Source organism: Strix aluco, chromosome 1, assembly GCF_031877795.1.
Source record: "Strix aluco isolate bStrAlu1 chromosome 1, bStrAlu1.hap1, whole genome shotgun sequence".
In the NCBI taxonomy this organism is placed as follows: Eukaryota; Metazoa; Chordata; class Aves; order Strigiformes; family Strigidae; genus Strix; species Strix aluco.
In genome coordinates this window covers 119,590,214-119,617,393 of record NC_133931.1, presented here as the reverse complement: position 1 = coordinate 119,617,393, position 27,180 = coordinate 119,590,214, and the positions used below count along the sequence as shown (strand labels likewise).

Below are 27,180 nucleotides of genomic sequence, written 5' to 3'. Positions count from 1 at the left end.
CAACTTACTACTTAGACTACCACTTGTTTAGAAGAATGGATGCATTTGACTTACTGTTTTTTGGTGCTTTGTTTTATATGGGACTCTGAAGTAGGCCTTGATTCTGAGTCTGTAGTCATTACTCAGAAAAAAGCCATGACTGCATGACTAATTATTCTTAGGGCTGTGCTTTAGTTTGGAAATATTTCTAGAATAAAATCTATGACAGATTCACACTTCTTTTTCTTTTTTTTTATTTTTTATTTTTACTTGTCTTTACCCTGTGCTAACATAAAAGGTAAATAGATAAGAAAAATTAAATAGTTCATTCATTTTCAATTTTTTTTTTAAAACACATAATCACTTTATCTAATGAAATGCAATGGTTTGATTAATCTATATTGACTGTTCTGTATTGCCATAATAGTGTTCTTGAGGAAATACAAACATTTCTTTTTCATGTTCTGTATCTCAGTTTTCATTTTATAGAGCTGTTCTGTAAATTTTTTCTGAGATATACACCAAAATCATCCACTTTCTATAGAAGAACTCATGATGAACTCATCAGGAAAGGAGAAATTTTGATTGCTGAAATAGAAGAAAATCTGAAGAGCTTGCAAGAAGTTGAGAATGTGACAGCAAGCCATTTAATCACAGACAGATTCACTGGTAATTGCAAAGTAAATGAAAGGATATGAAAGCAAACATGTAGATGCAGGAGTGTGGGCGAGTTCAGGAAAAGAGGTGGATTTCCCTTTCTTTCACATACGGTCTGACTCCTCCTTCCGCTGCCTACCCTTCCTCTGTGTGCTGCCTCCATAGCTCTGGCATTCTCCTGGTCACTCACATTCATTCCTTGCTCTGAAACTTTGCTTCTCGACATTCACCATGCTACAAACACTGGCCAACATACCTTGCTGCCAGCAGTGCCACATCCATCCTCTGCTCTGGTACCTTGTCCTCAGGAAGCAGAGAGCAAAGGGGAAAAGCAGGCGGTGGTCAACAGGTGCATTAGAGGCTGATCCACAGTACCTAGTACATAGGAAGAATAATCTCTGCTTTCATCTGCAGCACTGGCTCATTCTTTGCAATGAGACATCTTTAACTGGTAATGAATATCTTGATAAGAAGATGCAGCTTGGAACTTTCAAAGAGCAAGAAAAAATATCACACATGTAAAAGAATATTCAATAGCTTGCAGTGCAAGGCATCGATAATGGAAGTCTTGCTCTTTAAATCACTTAAAAGCAAGATTAAATTTTCAGTGTGTAATTGGCAATCCCAATCGTGTATGCAAGATTAGGCGTGGAACCCAGAGTCTGAAATTTCACATAGCAGAGAATCTACAATATAGAACTTTTAAATCGCTTGTGGATAAAAATACTTGTTTTATGGTTTGTGTAATGCAGTGTTAAAACAAGGTGAGACAGCTCATATAGCTATTCTGTGAAGACTAAACAAACAATATTTCTGATCATTTTCCATTGACAGGGTACTTATTTCTTTGTATTTTAGAAGCTATTTCTTACATCGATCTGTACGAAACACTTCAGTTTACTGTTAGTATGTTCTTTTTAAAAAATCTGCCTTCAAAATTAATTTAAAATTAATGTTTAACCCAAATATTCTCAAATTATTTAAAATTATGCCCTACAGTTTTTTCTAGATGCAATTTATCCATTTTAATGAGATGGGGTTTAATGTATTTATTATCATTAATGAACATTCACTTGAATGCAGCACTGTGTTCTGGTACTTGCATTCACAGTTGCTTATAAATATTTTCTTTCTGCTAGGTAACTGCTTGGAAAACACCCTCTGAATAGTAGAACTTTAGCTAGAGCATACTCTTTCACTGCTTCTACTTTATCAATACCAAAGGTTTAGTAAATAAAAGAGTTTTACTTTGAAAAAGTTTCTTTTTTTTTCCTATTCATATTCTGTGCTCCTCTGAGAATGAATTTGTATTTGTCATGGAAAAGAAAAAATGGTCATATTGTAGAGCAGTGCAAGTGTGCAGAAAAGGAAAGACAACCATCAGAATCCCAAGGCAAGTTTAGATTTATCAGTCTAGATTTCCTCATAGATAGGTGCTCAAGACAGTGCTAAGAGGCTGTTTCATTTTGTGCTCTAGATTCGTCTTCAAGAAGCCTGGAGGTAGTTTAAGGCAAGAGGCTCAACATACTGTGGTAAAGTTACATGGAATTCTTTTAACTGGAATTCTTTTAAAATAGATATACCACTGGGATCTTATATCTGGCTTGTGTGGGATCAGAGTCTTTTGAGTCTATGCATCTGTTGGTATTTTAGTAAGAGTTCACTGCTTCACCAACTTGCAGAATTCAGGGTAAGTAGCTGACGTCAGTATTTGTAAGCCGGGAAGGATTCACAGCTACGTCTGTTTTCTGTTTTCCAGCACTTAAATTTTATATTTGAACTACACCATCTCTCTTAGCTAAAGCATCCAGTCCTGCTTTAAGGCAAGTCATACGCTCTGTGACACTTCTAGTATCTTGAATCTGATACTGTAGGAGGGCAGCTGCTCTCTCTCATTTAAGCAACTGTTCACTTGGAGATATTAAGCAGCTTCCATCTGGCTGGAAGTGGCTACTGGAAACCCCGTTTAAACAAGGGTTTAAAAAAAGCTCTCCTTAACAGGCCACTTGCATTCAAAGCCTTCAGTAGCATTTCTGTGGAAAAGTTGTCCACCAATCCCCAAGAACATTTTGAAACCAGACTTGTTAAGGAAACTGCAGAACATGTAACATCGATGAGTGGTCAGAACCAGCTTAATGCACACATAATTAAAAATTTGCTTGGTAATGCCATATAGGGATCAGGGTTCCTAAAGGTCAGCATACCGCTTGCTACCTGTGTGACATGCTTCCTGGCTAGTTCAGGATTCCAGTGTTCTGTGCAGTCTGGGAAAGACTGAGAGGTAAAAAGACAGATCTGAAGGGGACTTTGCTACAGTCTGAAACAGAAATTTGGGATTAATCTTTCTAGAATATTGAAAAACCAACAGCCAAAAAGGTCAGAAATTATCCTTTCTGTTTAAGCTGCCTTGTCTCCAATGAAGATAGTTTTCATGGACAAGTAATACAGGATGTGTTTAGAAGAAATTTCTGCATCTTTTCCTTATGGAGCTATTGACAATCCTTGGTATTGTTGGGGAAGTGACCAACAGCAGTAGGAAGGGAGGTAAGTACCCAAACATCCAAAATAAAATTTCATCCATCGTGGCCACAGTCAAGTCGCAATTCTGCCAAGTCAGTATCAAGAGGAACAGACCACGTGAGCTGTACACACAGGTGCGGCTCCCACTGGCCTCCTGCCCTGTGGTCCTGTCAGATGGCATTCTCAGGCTGTGCTGCTTCCCTTGGTTGGGAAGGCAAGGCAAGGAAGAGTGTTCATGATGTAAGAACTAACCCAGAGCAGTACTGTGGGGTTTGTTATAAAGGACAGCAGGCTAAATTGTTGCACAGCTTCTTCCCATCGGTGAGCTTGCTCTCAGTTGCACCATCAGAAAATGTACCTGTTGCCAAATCCAGCGGCCCAAGAGAAGCGAGGCTGCAGCAGCTCCGCGTCCCCAGGTCCAACCCCTGTGCGCTGAAGCATCTGCAGGCACACACACAAACCACATACACAGTACAAACACGCATCACACAGAGCATCACAGACGGAGAACAGCACTTGTGGAATTATGAACGGGACCAACGGCCTCCTGCCCATCGCCCTCCCTGCTGATCAGGATGAAGGCCTCTGTGCGCAGGCAGCACAGACACATCTGCAGCGCCCACCCCTCCCGCAGCCTCTCCACAGCTGCCCCCCCGCACCAGCTCTGCTCCAGCGGCTGCTGCAAACCTCCCCCACCCGCCCAGCCCACCACACTATGGATCCTCCTGACCATAACTGGCCTTAGACAACCAAGTCTGCGCCATAACTGGCCCTTGGATCCTCCTGTCTCCAGCTGCTTCCCTCACAGAGGGACGAGACAGACACACACACACAGCCCAACCTCTCTGTCAATGCCCCCCTCCCACTTCATGGAAACCAGGCTGCTTCTGCCCTCAGGCAGAGGTTAAAAGGGGCTTTTAGAACACACCCTCATAGCTTCTCAGGATAACCTGAAGTACCAACAGTTTAAAAAAAAAAATTTATACAGATTCCATGAATATACGTTAGGAATGTATTTAATTACAAAGTGGTTTTGATAATCTATCTAGAATGTTATACCCTTAAAAAAATCTGGAGTATTTTCCTACAAAATGCAGTCATTTTTCTCACGTGTCGTGTGTTGTGAAAAAATAATTAACCAAATAACCCACTTGCTGGAACAGTTATTAAACTCCAGAACTTCTTTAGCACACATGCTAATGAAAGCCTGGGACTTTACACCAACGGCCACTGTATAACATGGAGCTCTGTGCTGCTCCCTGGCCTGCATCCTTTTATACAACAGCTAATGTTTGTTACCCACGATCACTTCTGCTTAACTTTTCTCAGATTTGATCTAAAGGACATACTTGAAGTTATTACAAAGCTTATTACCTCTTGCCCAACAGACACAGTTCTCAAGTTTTTTGAACAGTATCAACTTCTACAAGATAAAGAGACGAGATTTAAGATTTTAAGGTACTTTTATTTAATAAATAACTTCAGTAATAGCACTGTAAAAAGTGAACATCTGTTAAAATAAAAAGGCACTTAAAACAAGAATATGACTGTGATGCAGTCTGAATGGTCAAAGGCAAATATACATGGCACATGTCAAGAATGATGTGTGACTTATGTCACATGACAAACTAGCAATCTTAGCTACAGGGTAAAGGCAAATTTACAGCTAAGACTGCTCAAAAAAAAGGAAAAAAGAAAAAAAAAGCTTGTGTTGATACAAAAATATTACAAAAAGAATCACAACCAAATACGTTAAAAAGATTAGAAGGGTGACAAAGCACCAGGCTTTAAACCAAGGAAACATTACAGAATAAAGACACAGTATGATGTAAGGCCCTTATGTGTTTGAGGATGTCTTGGTAAGGTACTTCATGATACTGCCACCCAGGGCTTGAATTTACAAAGAAAAACTAAGCAAGTTACCAGTCAGCAACTTTTTCAGTAATGGCACGTGTTTTAAAGCTATTTTCTCCTTCTTAACATTCTTCTCAAACCCTTTCATTTTAACTATAACCTGGCAATAAGCAACTTAAAAATTAAAAATAAGTATGCACACACTTTTCAGTCTTTTACACTGCTCACTTCCAACTTACTCAACTTACCATATACTTAATCATATGTCTAGCAAGAAGACAACCAATTAACCACCAGCTCCATGCTACATGAGTTTAATTATATCTGCAAACTCAAGCCCTGATTTCCCTGTAAAGCTAAAAAGTTTAATACTAAATGGCTAGGCAGAGCCCTCATGCTGATTGCTTTAACCATTTCCCTCCCAGTCATGCCACCGCAGTATCACACCCTGCAGAAGACCCAGATTCACAGCACAGGAGTGGAAAAGGTCAAAAAGGCACCATGTGACCTTAGCTGACTAGGCTACACAGTCTCAAGTTTTTTTTGTCAGACCTCTGGCACTGATTACTTTTATTTGCAAAAAAAATAAAAATAAAATTACATATGGTACATTTTCAAAACCTGCACAGGAAAACAAACCTATATGTAATGAATTAGTAAAATCACTGCAGTTTGCCCTAAATCTATCTTACTGTGACTACAAAAATTGCTACGCTGCATACAGTGTTGTGAAGTTATACAAGCAGTGAGTGTTCATTTTCCCTCATATTTAGGATTGACCACAGTTGTCACTGCACTCTTGTAAATAGGATTTTCACCCTAGAAAAAGAAAAATATTTATGTTAATATTTAAAGACATAAGAAAGGCACCATGTTTTCGAGAAGTGTAAAAATTAGCTTAAGAAATTAGATTAAGAAATTACCCATTAATGGTTTTTTGTACACACAAACAGTTTAAGTCAAACTAGTTTTCCCTCTAGCAACTTGAACAAAGGCATGCTCAGCTAACAAAGCAAAGGGTTAGGCCACGATCCTGTTTGATTTACACCACAGGTTTCCTTCGAAAGCAGCTGAACCTCGTGTGGTCATCTCAGAGCTGAGCCATCAACGCAGGGGCCTGCAGCCCATGATATTTTTAAAGAACGGAATTGTAAACGACATTGTTTGAAGCCATGACTGACCACAGACCACATTCTGCTATAATAAACATTTAAACAGCTTATCTTGTATTATTATAATTTAATTCTAGAAACAAAGTGGAAAGACTTGTAGTATTTTGATAATGCACATTCACTATTTATGTTGAACATTCAGTACTCGGCATTCTCATTTTATTCCTGCAGGTTTCCCCAGCCCCCATATGCTCAAAATGCACAGTTAAAACTAGGAAATTTCTGTACTGGTGCAAATGCTGTAATAAAACCATTATTTCTACTGATACAAGAAATGCCCACAGAACAACCGCTTACTTCTCTCTTTCTGAGATTTAAAACCCTCTATATTAAGCTTATTTTAAGCCTCCTTTGTGGCCAGGTTTCCTTTTATCTCGGTAAATCTTACTCTATTTATGGTGTCCTTGCACACCTAAGATGAACAACTTGAACTCAAAATCAGTAAGTAAACCTTGGTAGGAGAAAGGGCTACGCTGCAGATGTCAGCCTGAGTGAAGGTCCGTCCAGAACCGTACCTGACCTTCAGCAGTAGTAAGGGAATCTCTCTCCCTTTGAAATGCACCCCCCGCCCCAATCTGAGATGGCCTACATAACCGTATTAATTCAGTTCTATTTAATTATACAGTGTTTAAAATATTTCAGGTTAAAACAATTTTTCCTCCAGGAAATTTTCCTAAAGGAAATCATCCCCCATGACACCCAGACACCACGTGTGTCTGTTTTTTCGGGTCATAAACCTGGAAAATCAACTGGGAATACCACAGGATGTGCTAAAAGGTGACAAGGCAAGCAAAAAGTAACTTGGTGTGAAATTTTTGTATCACAATTCCTGGCCTTTTGTTGCCTTCTATTTGCAAGACCTGGTAGGCACCAAGTAACTGGTCTACCCCAACAACAGGAGCTGCTGCTAAGGAAGACCATTGAATTGGTGTTACTGCCTTGCTGTCATGGTTCCTTTCACAGAAAAAGGGTGTTTCTCCTCAAAGCCAGCTTCTCTACAGGCAAAGAGCAATGAGGCATGTCCAATCCTGGCTAGACCTGGGAGACTCCAGCCTAGTCTCTCAAGTCCCGCCAGAATCTAGATTGCTGGACAATGGAAGTCAAGATTCTCTGTTCGCTCTTCTCAAGATCTGAGTCAATGCCATATGGCTTGAGGTGAAGGTGTCCAGTGGTGCCTATACTTCACAAATACATAGCAACAGCAAAAGACCCTTCTCTCAGTTCCCAGGCAAACTCTGTCTTGATTAAAAGTACATCCAGCTACTGTTTTGGAAAGGGATGAGGAGTTAAGATTTTTTTAAACTTTTTTTTTTAGTAATCATGGAAATACAACATTGTGGCTAGTTCTCAGCCAGACAAATTAGTCAATGCTAAATTACCTCCTCCCAATATTTTTAATAAAAAACTTTGCAATAGTAAGATGTAAATGAAACTGGAAAAACATCCAGGGATGAAGGATTTAATCCGTAACTGAAGTATCTCATTATGCCTCAAAGTTCTTGGCAATGTACACTGTTTGTTTCCTCAACAAGTTTTAATGAAGAATTCTTAAAAATGTAAATATAAACCAGTGAAGTTTGATGCAGAGGAAGTCTGTAAGCTTCACAGTCTGCATCGTATGCAGACTAGAAGATACTGCACAGCCTTTCGAAGGCAAGGGATTATGTAATACTTGTTATACTGTGCTTTTAACCTTCAACATTTTACAAAACAGACTACCCCCAGCATATACAGGGACATATATGTTTACATTTTCTTGTTTGTAAAAGAGAGATAACTTCTTTCAGATAGTGTTGGAATTGATCTAAAGGTTAGGACTAAAACTTGGAAATCTGCAGGGTGCTGCTCGTACAATTAATTTGAACTTCCAGTCAGGTTTAAAATGTAATTTGCGTAGTAAGATTGTAAATTTTTTTACTATAATGCCTTTTCAGGAGAAATCACAATTCGAAATTTATATGCTCTTTATATAGCATAAGCCCTATTTACAAAGAAATTGAAGGACTGTACTGTCTTCCCTTGTACTTGCATGTTATGTTCCCAAGAACTCTCAGAAGCACACAGTGGGATATAGATCACTGAATAAGGCACCCAACCAGGTGTCTCCCCATGTCAGTAGAATGTCTCGGTTCCCATTACAAATGACGGAGATTTAGTCAACACACAGAGAACTATTCAGCTTAACCCAAGCTTATGCTGGATCAGCTAAACAGCCCTTGAGGCTCTACTGCCTATAACCGCAACATGGATTTGCAATTCCTTCCCTGCTATCTTCGGTCAGAGAGGCAGTGACAGCCCTGGCCTTTCCAGCCATACTTGATCACCATGTCTCAGCCCTTGTCTTCTACAGATACCTTATCATTAAAACTAACATGGAAGTAGTAAATAAATGTCCACTAGTTCAACACGACTCTCACTTTGCTTAGGGCCCCTCATAGCTGGCACATGGTATGAACTTTCAGAGATTAGCAGCATTCCAGGTTTTTAAGTGGTCACTAAAACATGGTATTCCAAACTTTCAGTCTTAGACAAATACTACTGGTTTTAAGAACCCATTTTCTTTACACCACTGTAGAGAATACACTGGTTTAAGCATACAAAGTTAGGGAAAACATGTTTACCACGTGCCCCTATAAATGAAAACACCACGCACACTTAAACCAAAATAAAAATCAAAAAACCAGTAACTATATACAAGATCAATACATTAAAATAAAGATGGAGGGGTTTTTTCTTAAAGGTACCTTCAGCAAAGAATAAAGAGCTATGTTCTTGCAACAGTATTTATTTTCAACTAGACTGGACTGTTCAGAGGGTAACAGTTCAGTCTAGTGTTGCATAAAGATGAACCTATTATATAGGACGTTTGATTAACCTTCTTATTCCTTTTTTCTCCATGGACTTACTGTTTTAACAGTCACTTAGGCTGCCTTTATAGTGAGTTTAAGTTCTAAGTCACCGCAAGAAACTGCACTCTAGAATATTTAAATCACCCACATATATATTGTTCAAGAGCTGGTTCTTACTATTTTTGGCTCTCGTTAATATCCATCATTATTTTACAGTAATATAAACCGAGTCATCTGTCAACCTGTAAATACGGTAGTTGTATCAGAGGATGAAGCAAAGGCCAAGGTTTAGGGCAACACCGACGACAGAGGGCGTCATCCACCAGGACTGGAAGAGCAGAGGACAGCAGCTGCCCTGCTATCAAGTAAACACTCTTCATGACACAAATCCAAAGCAGACAGCCAGTGAGGATGGCAAGGCTCAACGGTGGTGAAGCAACACTAAGACAGTAGCTGTGCTGCAGGCCAAGGACAAACTGAACTCTGTTCAACCTAGTTGGCCTGAGCATCAACAGCAAGGATACTGTGGCGACAAGTCATTCACAACATCACCGACCAGGACTGGGGAAGTATCTGGGCACCTGGTCCACGACAAGCTCCGTGGTGCCGCAGTTCACTCACTGCGGTAACCAAGCCCACGTGTGTGTATGACTGCTGTGGAAGAGGGGGAAGGGTCACACAAACTGCACACTGTTCATTTTATTGTACACGTCTACACCTGGAGGGAACCTACTGCAGCGTAATTTTCTTGTAAGGGGATTTCAGGTGAATTTTTTGCATTGGCAATACAAGACAACTGTTTGTTCACCTAAATGAAAGGTTACGTCAACAATCTAAAAACCCTAGAAAGTCTTAGTTGTAGGGGAAAGGAGGATTTTCTTCTTTTTACTTCCTGTGGGTCACCTATTCTGCCAATACTGATCTCCTTTTCAGTGGCCAAGAAAGCTAAACCCACCTCCCTCTCTTCCCAAAGTTCTGATATTTCTATGAATACTAAAAATGATAAAGTCATGTTTAAAAAAACCCACACTCTTTCGTAATTTTAATCTTTGCAGTGAGTGAAACAAAAAGGGAAGAACTACGTTTTGAGGAGAAATGGCAGCACTATTCATTAGATCCTGAAAGTCATGGCGCAGAGAACGAGAGCACAGAATGGAAGTTACACACCATATAGTTTGTTAGATGCTTATCTTGCATGCAACAAAGTACACAATCAAGAGAACAACAGAAGATAAGGTAACAGAGACTTAACTAGATGGTTTATGTGAAATGTTAGAAAGGAAGAACTACTCCATTTCCTCCCCGGAATAATTGAGAAGAAAAATGGTAAGGAGGTGAACGTGGTTGGTGTGGCAAGCAAAATGACCATTTTTACAATCAATTTTGGACACACTGGAAAGTGAAATGACTGTAAAGAGAAAAGGAAAGTATATTTCATCAAGTAAGGGCTCAGAATGCTAGACAAAGTATTTGGAATTGTTGTCACAGTGATGACAGATAAGAACTTAAATACTCTTAATTCCTGCTTTCTCCCCTCATTTTTCCTTTCCAAAAATCTTTTGAGTGCAACACTGAAAAAGGGAGACAGCAGACAATAAAATTAGAGCTACAGATCCTTCCCATCCACTGGGTCCTGAAAAAAGCCTTTGGATATTAAAGGGATGTGCTGCCTTCCTGACTTCTTCATTCCCTTCCCTCTAATCTCATCTCTGTAGTTCCTATCTCTCAGTACTCTTCTGACAACCATTCCCCATCACATCTTCCCTTTCTCATTCCCTCCCCAGCAGCTGGGGATCCCAGGGAAGGAGGAGAACACCTAAAGCATTCAAGAAAGTGCAACCTCAAAAATCTACAGAAGGTATCTACCCATCACTTCTGGTTTACTGACTTGCTCTTCTGGATATGCTGTTTCTCCTTGCATATTGAGTGTGGAGAGAACTGAAGTCAGCCTTTCCAACAGAAACGAGGTGTTTAGGCAGAGTTTAGGAGGGACTAAGAAACTGGGGGCAAATGCACCTAGAGGGGACAAGAACATTTCTTCATCTCATATTAATGTTTTTTTTCTGTGGAGACCCCCAAGCTGGCTGGGCTACAAGTACTGTGATATTGCCAGTTTCAGTAGAAATAAGGATGGAAAAAATAAGATGCATATTTAATTATAAAATCAGCAGAGTATATGCATTTCACAGTTTAAATACAGGCTAGTTCTATACTAGGTTAATAAGCCAAAACAGTTAAAAAAAAAAAAAAAAAGAAAAATCTGTAAGGTTTCTCTGAATGTTCCCAGAGTTATTCTAATAAACCCAGCGATATTTATAGGCTAGGATATCTGAGGAGTATCTAACCTAGCTTTGCAAACATGCTAACTTTAAGCAAACTGACTGCTGATTTGAGAAGACAAACCCTCCCCTGAACTCTGTGTCTCTCCACAATCCAAATAGCTTCTTCAAGCCTAACAGCTGTTCTATTACATATCCACACATTTATCCACAAAAAAAAATAAAAATAAAAAAATCACGTAGAATAGTTTAAGGTGGTACTGGTGGTATTAGTAAGTAAGCAATCTTGCTGTCAAAACAAGTTAAAAATTTTCAAGCTGCATTCCTTAAAACCCCAGAATCAAAGCAGAGGTATATAAACTCAGCAAGACTCAAACTGTGATTAACTGACTATGACATACAGTGAGTTTGAAGTGACATGCAAAGGACAAAAAAAGGAAGAAAATGAAAGAAGATACAAACTGAGACTTAGAGACCAGCTTTACGTCCATAGTTTGGATTCTTGAAATTGTTAATAGGGCTCTTGTATATTGGATTTTCTTGCTGAAGTAAAAGAAATGGTCAATGTCGAATAATTCAACAGGAAAAAAAGAAAAGTAACATTCTCAACTATCACAGAAAAAAAATCATGCTATATATAAAGAAAAGCGTTAGTATTTTTCTTTCCAGCACAGAATTAATTAATTTTCTTAAACAGAAACAAAAGACTTCCTAGGAGTTTTTTTTCAAATATTCTCTTACCAAGTGTATGTAGATGTTGACTTCTACAGAACTGTAGTGAAGGGTTTTTGATTAGCAGATTCCTAAGACTTCCTAGAGGCAGCAACCCTATACCCTATGTAAGCCTACACTTTTCTGTTGACAAGGGGCTGTTGACAAGGAAGATTTCAACAAACCAGTACCAGCCATGATTTTGTGACCAGTCATTGAAAGCTCCCAACTAAACCTGTGAAAGTATTTAGAAGATCTCTTTCATAAGTGTAAAATTATCTTCTTCATTTTATACAAAACCAACTCTCATCTTCTAATAAACATTTTAATAATATGTTGTAGTGTGGTACAACTGCACAGCTGAACTGTTCTGTCACCATTACATTTCTAACCCAAGAGGTACTTCTCAAAGAGGGTTGGGTTTTTTGTTGGTTGTTGTGGGAGGTTTTTCTGTTTTGTTTTGGGTTTTGTGGGTTTTTGGTTTTTTTGCTAGTGGTAACACATAACATGTTTTGAAGTCAGCATAAAATAAGGATCTTTCTGTTCCTCCATAGGACAAAAGGCAAGAATACAATCTGAAACATTTAAGGCATGTGAACAAAAATCTTCTATTCTTCCTCGATTACTGTAGCTTTTATACAAATAAAAGCCTCTTGACTTACCGTATCCCACTTGGCATTCATCTTCTCCTTTTCAAATTTAGCAAATTCTCTTCTGTCATGAATGATCATTAGTAGTTTCCAAATCAATAACAATGCAAGTCCAATAAGAACAATTCCAGCAACCACACCAGCTACAATGGGAATGATGTCAGGGCCGCTGGGGCATTCTAAGGAACAAAGTGAGGGAAGCATGACTTTACAAAACGGTAAAGGTAATGCACATCCAGATGCTTTTAAAATTTTATTTTGTACTGAAGCCAGTATTTTGAATATCAAAGATATGCCAATACTCTTTTCCTTTCAAATAATGGGAGTTTTGGAATGTGTACATCCTGTAACATTCCAGCTTATTGTTATCCTTCTAAGTTGTGTTTAATCTTAGCTATAGAACAATTCATGTTCTGATGATGAAGTCTGTACACTGCTAACCCCTTAAGCTATTCATCTAGAGTATTAGAGTAAAATAACTAGCAATTGTATTTTAAACATGCAAGAGCTCCAAGTCAAAGGTGGTGCTGGAGGGATAAACCAGCTAGAGTACATACGCAGATCAGCAAACAGGCTCCACATACTCTGTCAACACCATTACAGAGAAAGGGTGTTCCTCATTTTACCTCATATGGCAATTATTGTTAGCAGCTAATAAAGAGATAAGTAATAACTTTGCTTCTGAGACAGATTTTTTTTTTTTTTTAGGATATTTCCTCATCTTGGGAATTGATCTCTGCTGAAATTTAAAAAAAACACATCTTCTTTGCAGAAAAATATGTACTTTCAAAATAAATGAATTATGTGCTTGGAAAGAGTAATACAGATGCAAAATGATTTAAGGTAACTAACGTAGAAATAATAATCCAAAATAAAACCTAACTCTTCTATTAATACAAAATTCTCACCAATCACAAACTGAACAAGGGCTTTTGCAGAGCTTAATGCACAGACTGAAGGAGTCAGAAGCAAATAAATGCAACTCCTGTGCTGTCAGTAGGAAAACTGCTTCCCTCCAAACTTCAGACTCCAAATCCTGGTAGCTGCCTCTGCAGGAGTGAAGGAAGTGGGAAGGGACGTGACAGGAATTCCTTGGGAACCAATAAGGAACAAGCATCTGCTCCACCAAACACAGCTCTACCGAACAGAGCTTGTTCCTTCAGCACTTGTACGGCACAAAATTAAGGTGCCTCCTGGTGCATGAAGGCTTGATTCCAATCTTAACTAAGGCAACAGAAGTTTACCCATGAAGAGAAGGTCAGACCTCAAAAGTGTAGGGCATGTTTTCCCTTGTCCTAAAAGACAACAGGGCTCAAGGTCCTCCTCTATACTTTGGACTACATTTTTAGAGAATTTTAAATATTCTGAATTGAAGTGGTATTTATTTCTAAGAGCCACTAACCACTGATGTGTATTAAGTGATGATCACCCAACTGATCAATTCCTTGAGTAGAATACAGCACTAAACCTTTCAAGACACAAGTAAGGTGTGAATTTTGTATCAGGCTTATAAAAATGAGGAGATTGCACACTGCTAATGTACAAAACCAGAATTTTTGCACTGTTAGATGCAACATCCAATGATTCAGACAATACTCTGAGTAAATAAATGGTAAAGTACTGGTCGATCTATAGAATTGTTCTTTCTTATTTGTATCAGAAGATTGAAAAAAATCAAGACCAGTTGACTGTTAAGGATTAACTAAGCATAAGGCTCTTCAGATCTATTCTTGAAGATACCGCAGTTCAGTAAAAGCAAAGGCTCTCAGCATGAAGTAATTTAAGTAGTTTGCAGCACGGTACACAATTTTGTGGTGGTGGTGGTTTTTTGTGTATGACTGGCCCTGTATTATTAAGGAAAAAAGCAACAAAACCCCACAGACACCATTGTTTATAACCTGTAGCACAAGCCCAGTCAAAAAAAAAATTATTAAAATCTAGATATCTAGGACTTGCTACAGGACAGGTAAAACAAGCCTGCAAAGTGTGTCAAGTGGAAACATGAAATGCCTTAACAAATACACATATCTGATTGACTTATTGTTTTTAAAAAACAAAACCTAAGCCTAAAGGTTTGAAAAAACTAGATCTAGAGAGGTGTTCTTCTAAAGCCACTCAAGTTCCAGACATCCTCACCTCTCACTTAGGGAATAGGTACCTATTTCAAAATGCATCTAACTCACACAAATCAACCAGAGCTACTTCGTAGTATGCAACAACTGCAAGAATTAACAAAGGGAAAGTAGACAACATCATGTTCACACCTGGGGTCTCTACCACGTGGACACTGGCTTCACCATTTGAGTTGACAGAATACGTGAAGTAGAACCAGCAGTCATCAACATCCTTCTCTTTGCAATGAGACAATGGATCGGGCTGTCCGGGCTGTGGCAACTTATCTCTGCTTTCTACCCGTGTCATGTTGAAATGCATACATTCCTGAGAACATGTTTCCTTCTTTTCTCCCTTATCAAAAGCTCTGCATTGAACGCAGTCCCTGTGGAAGTACATATCAGAAGCAATGCTTTTTAATATGTTCACAAAAGATTTCCAGCATCTAAAGACATGGGAAGGAGAAAATGTAGGGAAAAAACCCCAAGAAAACCAGCCCTTTTGCCTTAGAGGTCATGAAAAAATAAAGCAAGACACAGCTTTTTACCAGCCAGAACATTTATGCACCTTGAGATTAACAAATTCCTCTCCCTGGATGACCCACAAGTTTCAAGGGCAGGAAAAAAATTACCTAAATCTCTAAAAGGAAATAAGGCTAAAACTTTTTCAACACCTCCCACCTGAAAAATTAATACTCTCAGAGAAGGCAGTGTAGGTACAAGATAATTATAGTGAAACAGTATCCAAGAAACAGACAGGTTAAAAAGAACAAACTGAGTGACAAGCTTTACAGTAGGATATCACTCCAAATAACTCATTGAAAAAAACACACTGAGCAGGATTTTTATATTAAAAAGACTGTGCTGAGAGAAACCCTTAAAGTCAGTAGCACAAAGCCAGGAAACAGCCCAGCCACTAATCATAAACTTATTTCGAAGTCTCCATGCAGGAAATGCTTGGTTTCTAAAAACCCAGATTTCCAAAGGTAGGGATGCAAATTTCACTGGCCCACACAGATCTAGGTTTACTTTTCAACTGTCAGGGTAGTCTGAATTTTTCAACAGTACTTTGGAATACGAGTTTTAAGCAAAAAGTTTAGCTGAAGTTTTAACTACTCTGGAAATTGCACAGTATACGTATACTTTTGTTACATTGATTTCAAAAGGTCAAGATGATGGGACTTTACAGCTTGTCACATTATAGACCTATGTTCCCTCCAGCTCTGCAGAAGGTTGGCTGCCGACAATCATACAGGAAAGAAGGGAAAGCTGTAACCTGCCCAAGAGAATCTGAATGGTTAAAACTGATTTAACATAACGTACACATTTCTATGCCTAACAAAACATGGCAGGGAAAAAATTTAAGAAATAATTTGCCTACCTGGAAGAAATCAAAATACCGTATCAATAATGTTTTGTTTGTAATTATTGATTCTCACCCAACAACTTTTACTGTCTAAAGGGATGATCTGATGTCCCTACATTTCAGGGTAGAATAAAGCACAATACCAAAAGCCTCATTTTAAAAGTTCTGCACACGCAAATATCCCAAACTGAAATGCATAGAAGCTGGGACTTGATTTTCTAGGTACTTACTTGTGCTCTGCACAGACACCAACACAAGTCTGACACATTTCACATGTGGCGCCTTGGAATTTGGGATCTGTACAATTACAGGTGCCACATTCACAGGTTCCTCTTCCATTGCAAATCTGTCCATTAGATGCCATACATGGAAAAGTATCCAAAGAACAATCGCATGCGCTGCCAGTGAAGTTGGGGAAACACTCGCACACTCTGCATTTGCAGATACCATTTCCTGTGCATTGAAAAGATATTGCAGTGAAATTAAGTCTAATATAAAACACAAAATTTTTGACAGTAAGAAATACATGTCCACCATCTCAGGATAGATACAGGGAAAAGAAAACCGTGGTGGAGAGATAATGAAGATACTAATGAATTAAGAGCTACAAAATAGATTTTAGCTCCTTGAAAAGCTACTTACAGGTGTTTCTCCCCTTTTCCATTCTCTAACATTTGGGTTTCCTTTCATAAACAAAACAACAAGACTAAGGAAAGCTGATCAAGAACAGTATAATGTGATGGCCGTATCTCCTGGGTGGAGAGCATTACAGCACTGCTTCAGTTCACAATTTTATATGTATATCGATTCATTGATCACTCCTGTCTTTGTATCTATTGCTATGCAGCTTTATAAAGCAAGACCTAAGAAGATGAGGAATGCACTAACAGACTTCACAACACAGAAAAATGAAACCCCTTTGGTGTCCTAGAACACCACCATTCAGCTGCTGTACTTCTGACCTCACCCACCCAACTAAACCTTATGCTCCTTACACTCCCTACACAGGAAACAAGAAACCTGTATCTCCAGAAGGGCGACTTGGATGAAATGGAAAGATCTTTGGCTACACCCCTCCTTCTCCACTGAGAATAAAGTGTTTAAGTCAATACTTATCTGTCACCATATATTTTGGAACATCACCACCATTGCTCCTATCCTTTGTGGAGCTGATGACCAATAGAGTATTCTGAGCAAATCAGATGAGGTATTCTCATAATTCAGTTAAAGCTTAGTGGCTTCTCTGTTTTATTTTTGTACCACAGTCAAAATTGAGGTAGTAGTTACACTTCTACCAGGTACTTCCATGAACAAAGCAGCCTAGGAAAGTTATAGGACAAAAATACATGCAAGCAAAATAATTTAAACACTGGCTGCTGGAGGATTTTCCAAATTGCTTTTGATTTCAAGAATTAACTGCCATCAGAGTCTTATTTCAGGCACTTAAGGTGTTTTTCTGGACCTTGCATGTTCTAATCCTCACTTATCTTTCAGAATAGCCTCAAGATAGCATCTCACTGGTATCTTGTCAAGCACAGAGTCAAGCACTCACTATTACAAGCTGAGGTCATTATCTCTTTTTATTGACACAGTGGTTACACTGAGCCAGTTAACATTATAATCTCTGGCCAGTTGTCTCAGCATTCTTTACTATAATACCTGAGGGTAATACTGTAATAAACAGCAGAAGTCAAGTTCACTTTACACCCTTCTTGTATCTGTGGTTCAAGGAAGGTGAAATGTGTATTAACATACTACATGTTTGTCATCACAGAGAGCTGTTTTATTAATAGACATTTTCAATCACTAAATCTGTGGATATTCTCGTCTCTCTTATCAAGTAGCTATGGTCTTTAACCTAAGTATCACTACTCTACAGGGTAGAGTTGTCAGACTTGTAAACTGCTGGCCAGTTCTGCCTCCAGAAAACTCAAGTAGTTTCTCACCTCCACAAATCAAACCATTTGATCGATCACAGTTGAAGTTATCACATTCACAATATTTGCCAGAATACACTTCATTGGTGTTTTCTCTTTTCTTGCATACACATTGTCCACAAATGCATTCTCCATTGTTACTGCATATTTCTGTACTGTTCTCCCTCCTGCAGTAAGCATCCATATCCTCACTATTTACTTCATCTGTACTACATTCACATAGTCTTCCAATACGTCCTTCATTACATCTGCAAGGTAAAAACACGACTGAAAATGTAAACTTAAAAGTCATACAGTAAGAAGACTGCAAAAATAGCAGAAAGAACAGGAGTAAAAGTGACTATTCTCTCAAGGAACATTCCGAGTTAAACTTCAAATGAGATTTCTAGGTGACACCTACATAGACGCTCTTGGAGACACTGGAGCAAACTGGACTAAGTTGCTTCTATGCTGACGTGCCAGGTGAGAAACTATGTGTCACCACCTCTAACTAAATTGCCACATAACCACTATTAATCCCTCTCTCATGTGACAGAATAATAATTATTTTTAAGTGACAGTTCACTGTAGCTGCTGTCACCTTTCAATAAAAAGATTTCCCATGAACAGCAATTAGGCAGGGGAGTAGATGATCTTCAGAGCTGCTGAGCACCAGCACATTCAGCTGAGATCTTTGGGGATCAGCACTTCTCATTATCAAGGCTAAAATATCAATGAACAAACAGAGGTTGTTCTTGTTTCCAGCAGTGATTAACAAACTGCTGTGGGGCATAAGAGACAACAGTTCAGTTGGGAAATTGCTATGATTACAAAAGGCAGTTCTTACCCACCAGTCTGTTCTCCCTGACATGAAACCATGGGGACACCAGTGACAGTGATACCAAGTTTAAGAAGTCTTTCTACACAAAGATGGGAAAATCTGTTTTCCTTATTTAAAGGGAACATCAAAAACTTACTGCAAAATGGAGCAATGAACCACAAATACTGGATTCAAAGTGGCTTATCCCTCAACATACAGAATACTAAGCCCTTAGGGGGCCATACCTCAGTCTTTCAAACACCCTGTTAACTACCACCACCAACTTCATCAGGCAGATGTTAGTCCATCCTACACCAATAGTCCTCTAAGACTGAAGTCTGTGTATTTTGCTTCATTTTTAATAAGTCATATATTAAACCAGGAGGAATGAGAATTCTACACTTTATTTCAGTTACAGTTCACTGAGCAGGAACCAGTACTGTCTTCCAAAGTCCTGCATCTTGTTTTCCTGGAGAAGATCTTAATCCTATTCTGCTTTTACCATTCTCCTCTCAAGGGTTTCCAAGAAGAAACAGTTTTCACTTTTGCTGTAGGTTTCTTGGGGGGTGGGGGGGAGGAAGGCTTAAACTTTGATTTATTAGGTTGATCTTCAACCAGTCTTCACTGAAACTTTAAGATTTTACTCTGCTTTCATTGCGTGTAATTCCAGAAAATCCATTATCATTTTACTTATTTTCAAATGTGTATTAAGGAATGCATGTGTAATCTAATTCCTGTGATGGGCAATAACGGACATTTCAAAGGCATAAGTATACAAAAAAATTATATATATTCTGAAAGAATTACAGATATATGCAATTAGGAGAAACATTGTAACAAGATTCCAAAAGGTTAGAAATAAAGCAGGAAGAAGAGACTGAGATGTCATCCAAAATAAAAGGTGATTCTTCTATGATTTTCACTCTTTCCTGCTATGAAACAACTGGTGCCAATCTGGGTAGGAGCTCCTACCAAAAAACTAGGAAGCCTTTGAATTTCTCAAAATCAACAGACCTCACATTAGAAGGGTATAATTAGATCAGTATGAATACTTGGCAAAAACAAAGTAATTCCATTCATTTTGTCCCATAAATCCATAATTTTGCCCTATTACATTGACCTCAAAATTAAATAAAGGAACAGGAAAAGCAGTAAGACCTATATCCTTAAAGGTACTGACTCAAGGCCAAATTTGAATTCTGACTTGTACAATACTGCCAATCTAATGATCAATACTAGGAATTTCAGCATAGGCATTATTTGTAGAGATAAGGCAGTATGTCAAAATATCCTAAAAGAAACAGGTCCATAATAGCAATTCTTGTCCTTTCACTAAAAAAATTAGTTAAAAAAAATCAAATAAACCCTAGTTAAGGGGTCTTGCTCATACTTCTCTCTTGCAAAAATTTAAAAAAAAAATCTGTTTACCTGCATGCACCACATTCAAATGTTCCATTTCCTTCATGGCAGGCTGGACTATTAGGTTCTCCTTCACTTTGACACTGACATTCACAGATGAACTGTAGATTAATTTCCACTTCTTCAGTGAACCCCAGTGGTTTAATTTTAATTGTTTCATTTTGTCCTTTCTTTGGACATTCATTAGCTGTTACATTAATCTCAAATTTAACCTGCAAAGAAAAATAAAGAGTGCTACATTACTAAAAGGAGTTTTGTCTGTACTATTAAAAAAACCAACACCTGAGTGTTTATATTTTATTTTTTAGTGGCAGCACATATTCTGTAAGTTACCTCATCTCCAATTGAAATGTTAGAACATTTCCTTCCATCTTCTTGCGTGTCATTCACTCCATTCTTGCAGAAAGACTTATAACTGATTGTCACTCCTTTTGGTAGCTTACTGTTTTCCAGGATAACCTCTGAAGAAAGGGACTAAACCAATAGTTATTAGCTAACTTCGAACTGAGTTGCACAAGCATTCTGCTGAAGAAAAGACACTACACAACTATGCACAGTCTAAATGCCAATCCCATGGGCACACTGGAATTACCTAAATTCCAACATGTCAAGAAACACCAGCCCAGGGCTGCCCATAGTCACACCGTGGTGACCCCTTCTCATGGTTGAACCCTGTTATGCAGGGCCAGGGCAGGTCTCCACAGATGTTGGAGACACTTGTTTGCTCCGTGTACTCCGAAGGAGAAATGGGGGCCATTTACACAACACAGCTACGAAGAAAATATTTTGGGGCCAAACCTTAGGAGGTCCCTAAGGTTGATACAGACATTGGGGTCAAATGGTTGCAAAACAGCCCTTTTCTCTTTCATGTGGAAAGAAGGCAAGAACTGAAGATGATGCAGAAACAGTGGGATTTTTGGTTGTGGGTTTTATTTTTTAAAAAGGGAAAACATGGATAATAACTTTTCTTTGTAGTTTTGTTTTAAGTGGCTTTAAGAATACATCTTTGTCATCTAACCTCTTATGGCCATAGTGTCTGTATGTCTAATGTGGTTTTACTGCAATGGTGGTATATTTATAGTTTAGTGTACTAACTTTGTATTTTATATAAAAAAAATAAAATCCACCTTAGAGTATCTGCTTGAAAAAAACTCATAACAACTTAGAAGCAAGAAAAATAAACACAACCTGAATAAAAGGTGAACTTACATTGTATGCATCAATGATCAGCTGAATCACATTGCTGGAGTTTGAAGACAACGTTCCCACTGCAGATTTTGGTATCAGATTTTTCAATTCCTTTCAATATTTACAAAAGTAAAAGGAAAATTAAAGTCTTACTAACAAACAATGTATAATTTGTACTATAAATATCTATATGGTGATATAATGCTTTGGTGGATTAACTAGTCAAGACCAAGTACTTCAAACAAGAAGGCTAAAGTGTTGCTGGTGATCTTCATGATTTTTGAGGTTATACACAGCACTACTAGTATAAATAAATATCCAGCCTTTTCTTTTCCTCTGCATTTTCATGTCAAATTTGGTAATAGAATACTAAGACCTCCTCTTATACAAGCTGACCACATACAAGGTATCTTCAAGATCTTAAAGAAGCAGCACCACGCTTCTAGTGCATTAAAGATAGACAGATAAAAGATGATTTCCAACAAAAAGTAAAAACCACTTACAACTTGAATATAGCTAAAAAAAGAAAAATACCTTGTTAGGTTAAAACGATGAAAAATATGCATCTCCTTTACACAGTCATTTCCTGTTTCACAATCACATCCAGCAGTTTAGTTAAACATGAGGAATATAAATAGACCACAAAGGACAAAATATGCTCTTTCATAAGTGTGTCTCTTGATTCAGTGTCCACAACCCTCTCAGCTATTTTGTTGTAAAAATGTTCATAAAAAGTAGCACTGCAAATCTGTTCTCCACTTCCTTCTACCTATAAAGAGGGCTATGGAGGAGGGTCACTTTCTCCTTGGAAATTACACATGCACTCAGTACTAATTTGAACAAGTAAAAAAGGCTTAATAATAAAAATGTGAATAAAACCATCCATGATCATTTCCAAACTTATTTTAGTTTCAAATCAAGCAATTTTAATAATTTCAAAGCAAATCTAGTCAGTCTTTGTGTTAACAGGGGGGAAAGAGTACAGAAACCAGAAACACGTGTTTTTTATCTTTACCTTATAAACTGCCTGAAACTCTTCAGTAACAGCAAAGATTGTCTGAATATTGTTCTCACTAAGCTTCTGTACCAGATGAGCAATAGAAGGATAATCCTATAAAAATCAAGCATAAATGCAATTCAAATCTGGGACACATGCTCTAAAACAATCAGAAAGACTCTGACATCATAAAAACAAACCACCTTTAGAAACATACATAAGACTTCTAACTAGCCATCTTATGTCACAGTTTAAACCAAAGTAACCTGAAAACAAATTGAAAAGATTCCATATATGCCCCATGAAGGTAGGTGCTTTTTCCACAATAACATTATTGTATTCCCTGACATTTAAAGTCTTCAGGTTAAATCCCTAATCTCAATGTTCTCAGAAAATTACCTTCGGTAATTTTCCATATGACTTATCTCAGTGAAAACCACTACCTTTTGCACTGTTTCATAAAGAAAAGACTAAATAAAACTGAATTAATTTTAGGCTTTTACTGAAAAATAGCTCACATAACTTTAGGAATATATGAACACATAAAATTTGTAAAGCTTATTGTGTTTACCCCATTCAGTAAATATTCTTCTTTTCACATTTTGTCTGATCTACTTATCAACAAACTATGAGTCAATGTTGTTAAGCATACTTTTATCATAAACTTTGCAAGATTTCAAGCTGTCTTAAAAACACCTACCAAGAAGCTCTCTATTTTACATTATTTTTTACAGTAGTAAAATACTTCTGACTTTCTGACTAACAAAATGATAAAACAATGGGACAGAGCCACCAGTTTGCCAGTGGACATGCAGGGTTATTAATTATTTAAAAAGTTGAAATCCAACAACAAAAATCATAGTGTGAAAGTTGCCATTTCTTGAAATTTTCCAATCAAGACTGGATTAATTCTTGCACATTTGCTTTAGTTAAGCTAAAATCACTTGATGCCATACAGAGGTAAATGGGTAAAGTTCAAAAGATGTAGCGATCTGAAACTATACTAGGCGACCTAATGAGTTTTTTTGACCTTAAGCATCACAAAGTATTAATTTCTCTAGAATAAGATGTAAAGACTTACATAATAGTGGCTCATTGTGTACATATTATTTTCCAGATGACATTTCCCATCATTTGGTAATACAATTCCACCAAGTTTACCATCTCCTGCAAAGTGAAATCCAGCATCTGTGGAAAACACTAATAGTCTCGTAACATTTCTCCAGCCAATTTGTTCCTTGGGAAACAAAAAATGGATTTTTGGTATTTTGCACCAATTTATTTTATAGCATTGAGAGATAAAAGACAGACTTTGGAGAAGCCATACTGCAAAAGTGTCACCCTGGAAATCATAATCCACTCAAACCTTAAAAGCACTTGCACTTAATTGTCTGCTCCAAAACATCTGTTGCAGGCTTTTCACCAAAGGCAAGAAACGTTCTTTTTGAGACATACTTTGGTCTGTTCAGTTTTCACTAGAGTATTCGAAGAATGATAAGTTTTTAGAAGTTGGGCATGTCTGTCCAGTTCTTCAATGCCAAGTCCACTTCTATGTCACTACCGCACAGCCTGAGCACAGCGGACATTAGCACGTAGAGCACTGCCGCAGTCTCGAACTGGAAGATTGTGGCTTGCCTGGCACTAGGCTCTGAAGAATCATCAGGCTTTTTGACATTCTAGTCCAGATTCGTATGCAGCATAGTGCTCGCCAGATGAGTGCCCTTTTTCACTGTCCCACAAGCATCCTGGCCCACAACCGCAGGGCCTAATTAATTCTGTAACCTACCCTTTCCTATTTTTTAAAAATTCTTCCATCAAGTTGAAGTTCTAGTTAATTTAAAGAGATAAGACCATATAAATGTGTCACATAAATACCAGTTACCACTGTATTGGGTTTGTGTGCCAAGGTTCAGGTGGGGGTGGGCTACAGGGGTGGCTTCTGTGAGAGGCTGCTAGAAGCTTCCCCCATGTCTGATAGGGCCGATGGCAGCCAGTTCCAAGACAGACCTGCTGCTGGCCAAGACCGAGCCCATCAGCGACAGTGGTAGCGCCTCTGGGATAACGTGTTTAAGAAGGGGAAAAAAAAAAAAACCTGTGCAACTGCAGCTGAAGAGAGGATTGAGAATATGTGAGAGAAACAGCTCTGCAGACACCGAGGTCAGTGAGGAAGGAGGGGGAGGAGGTGCTCCAGGTGCTGGAGCAGAGATTCCCCTGCAGTCCGTGGTGCAGCCCATGGTGAGGCAGGCTGTGCCCCTGCAGCCCTTGGAGGTTAACGGGGGAGCAGAGATCCACCTGCAGCCCAGGGAGGACCCCACACCAGAGCAGGTGGATGCACCTGGAGAAGGCTGTGACCCTGTGGGAAGCCCACATTGGAGCAGGTTTGCTGGCAGGACTTGTGACCCCCTATGCTGGAGCAGTCTGTTCCTGAAGGACTGCAGCCCATGGAAGGGACCCACGCTGGCGCAGTTTGTGGAGGACTGTCTCCCATGGGAGGGACCCCACGGTGGAGCAGGGGAAGAGTGTGAGGAGTCCTCCCCCTGAGGAAGAAGGAGCAGCAGAGATGATGTGTGATGAACTGACTGCAACCCTCATTCCCCATCCCCCTGCACTGCTGGGGGGCAAGAAGGAAGAAAAATCGGGAGCGAAGTTGAGCCTGGGAAGAAAGGAGGGGTGAGGGAAAGGTGTTTTAAGATTTGGTTTTATTTCTCATTATCTTACTCTGACTTGATTGGAAATAAATTAAATTAATTTTCCCAAGTTGAGTCTGTTTTGCCTGTGACAGTAATTGTTGAGTGATCTCTCCCCGGCCTTATCTCAACCCACGAGCCTTTTGTTATATCTTCTCTCCCCTGTCCAGCTGAGGAGGTGGAGTGATAGAGTGACTTTGGTGGGCACCTGGCATCCAGCCAGAGTCAACCCACCACAACCACCAAAAATAAAAAACAACAAAAAACCCAAAAGGCTTATGATTAATACTGTTAAAATAAGACTCTAGATTGTTTTAGAAAGTCCTGACTCCATTGATCAACTGCAAAAATAACACGATAACAAAGCAATAAACTCAGTTATCACTTTTTTGGGAGTCCATGTTGTACAGGTCCATAGAATGGTCTGTCAGACTATGGAAATGAAGAATGCAGTGATCTAGATCAGATCTTCAAAAATAAACAAAAAACAGGTTTCCCTCTACTTCTGTCTGAGAAGCTAGTAGAAGTTACAATCCACCAAACCATTCTGAAGCAACAACTACAAGAAGCATATAAAGCTTTGAAATAATTTGAGAGTAGTTATTTACTCAGCATTTCATACACTTTTGAGCAGAACTTGACTCTTCTTTTACAGCTAACTTTAAAAACTTTGTCTCTAGAACGCATCTTCAGCTGTGAATGTGACCTCTAATTGGCACTTTCCCATTTCCTGGTTTCATTCACTCACTAGAGGTCTCTATGAAAGACAAATACATGCATCCATGCAGTCTGCCTAGTCTGTCTTGCCTTGCTAGCATGAGATGACGTGTTCAAACATCAGCCACCATAAAACACTAAGGCTGTATTCAAACAATTTTAATCTAACAGAGTAGTAAAGAAAACTAATACACACTTACCCCACAAACTGCAACCTGCATTATTGCATCAAATCCACCTTCAGGAGAATCTAAATTCCCAGAAATGTGCTGTTTACCTACAAGCTCATTGAATTTATTTCCTTCACTGGTAAGGCTGAGCACATTTTTATAGCTAAATGGACTTGTACAGTTCTGGTCACCTGTACAAGGATTTCTGAGTTTGGCTGGTGTTGTACTTATATATGGCATCACAGTTTTCTCCACAAAAGAGCCAAAACCTAAGACAGAACAACAAAAACCCTATAAGTTGAAGAATGGAAGTCTCTTATTTATATTATGACACAACAGATTGCAAGTAGCTGAACTGACATCAGAAATAGCTCTCATACTTGTTTATGTTCCACTTTCTCCATAAACACCAAGTACTCTCACGTTCCTCAACAGATTCTATGTATTAAAATATCTGCCATAATACTGCTAATTTAACAAAACCCCAAACCTCTTCATACACAGTCATGTGAAAAACATCAGGAAGGAAACTTGATTTTTATTTTTTTTTAGAATAGGAAAATCTTTCTTACCAATTCTAAAGTCTGAAGTTATTTTTTCCATTTCTAACATCAGAGCAGTTCCAAGACTTTTCACATTCTCTAAATCATCTTTCATAGAATAGGAGAGGTCCATAAGATAATAAAGGTCAATGGGGTAGTCTTCAGCTCTCTTAAATTTTAGTGAAAATGTTTGAGGTTCCCCTGTTTCAGAGATTAAACAACAAATAGAAACCATTAAAAATTCTACAACTTCACTAGGAAGAAAAATGCCTTTTTAAGGAAAAGCTTTGAAATACTGATGGAGGTTTTGAACTACAGATGAGTGATTTTTTTCTCCTGTTAATAAAAATGCTTAACATCAAATTAAGATGAAAAAAATTTCAAGTACTTCTTTCAAATGTTCAACTTTGTACTTCCACAGTATTTTATCTTTCCGTAGAAAATACTAGCCTGCCAAAAATCAAGCCTCTCTTAGTTGCTGCAATTTCAAATCTTCATACTTGCAATATTTTAACAAGATTCCTGTAAGATCTAATAGCACAAGTTTTCAGTATCTATTTGCATCCAAGATTACTC

At 38.4% G+C, this 27,180-nt stretch overlaps 1 protein-coding gene across 2 annotated transcripts in view; it reads right to left on the bottom strand.

The window, feature by feature from the left end:
- Positions 1-4,600: 4,600 nt before the first annotated feature.
- Positions 4,601-27,180, bottom strand: part of ITGB1 (integrin subunit beta 1) — a 46,680-nt gene continuing 24,100 nt past the window's right edge. The window contains exons 5-17 of one of the 2 annotated variants that reach the window (XM_074832653.1): positions 26,635-26,805; positions 26,093-26,331; positions 23,570-23,725; positions 22,507-22,602; positions 21,513-21,602; positions 20,637-20,777; positions 20,313-20,515; positions 18,095-18,333; positions 16,379-16,601; positions 14,936-15,168; positions 12,684-12,850; positions 11,773-11,853; positions 4,601-5,829 (exon numbers count right to left, since the gene is read on the bottom strand). In XM_074832653.1, the coding sequence (XP_074688754.1) occupies positions 11,779-11,853; positions 12,684-12,850; positions 14,936-15,168; positions 16,379-16,601; positions 18,095-18,333; positions 20,313-20,515; positions 20,637-20,777; positions 21,513-21,602; positions 22,507-22,602; positions 23,570-23,725; positions 26,093-26,331; positions 26,635-26,805 (2,033 nt within the window). In that variant the 3' untranslated portion in view covers positions 4,601-5,829; positions 11,773-11,778. The remainder of the gene's footprint in view (positions 5,830-11,772; positions 11,854-12,683; positions 12,851-14,935; positions 15,169-16,378; positions 16,602-18,094; positions 18,334-20,312; positions 20,516-20,636; positions 20,778-21,512; positions 21,603-22,506; positions 22,603-23,569; positions 23,726-26,092; positions 26,332-26,634; positions 26,806-27,180) is intronic. The other variant, XM_074832662.1, reaches the window with a different exon arrangement.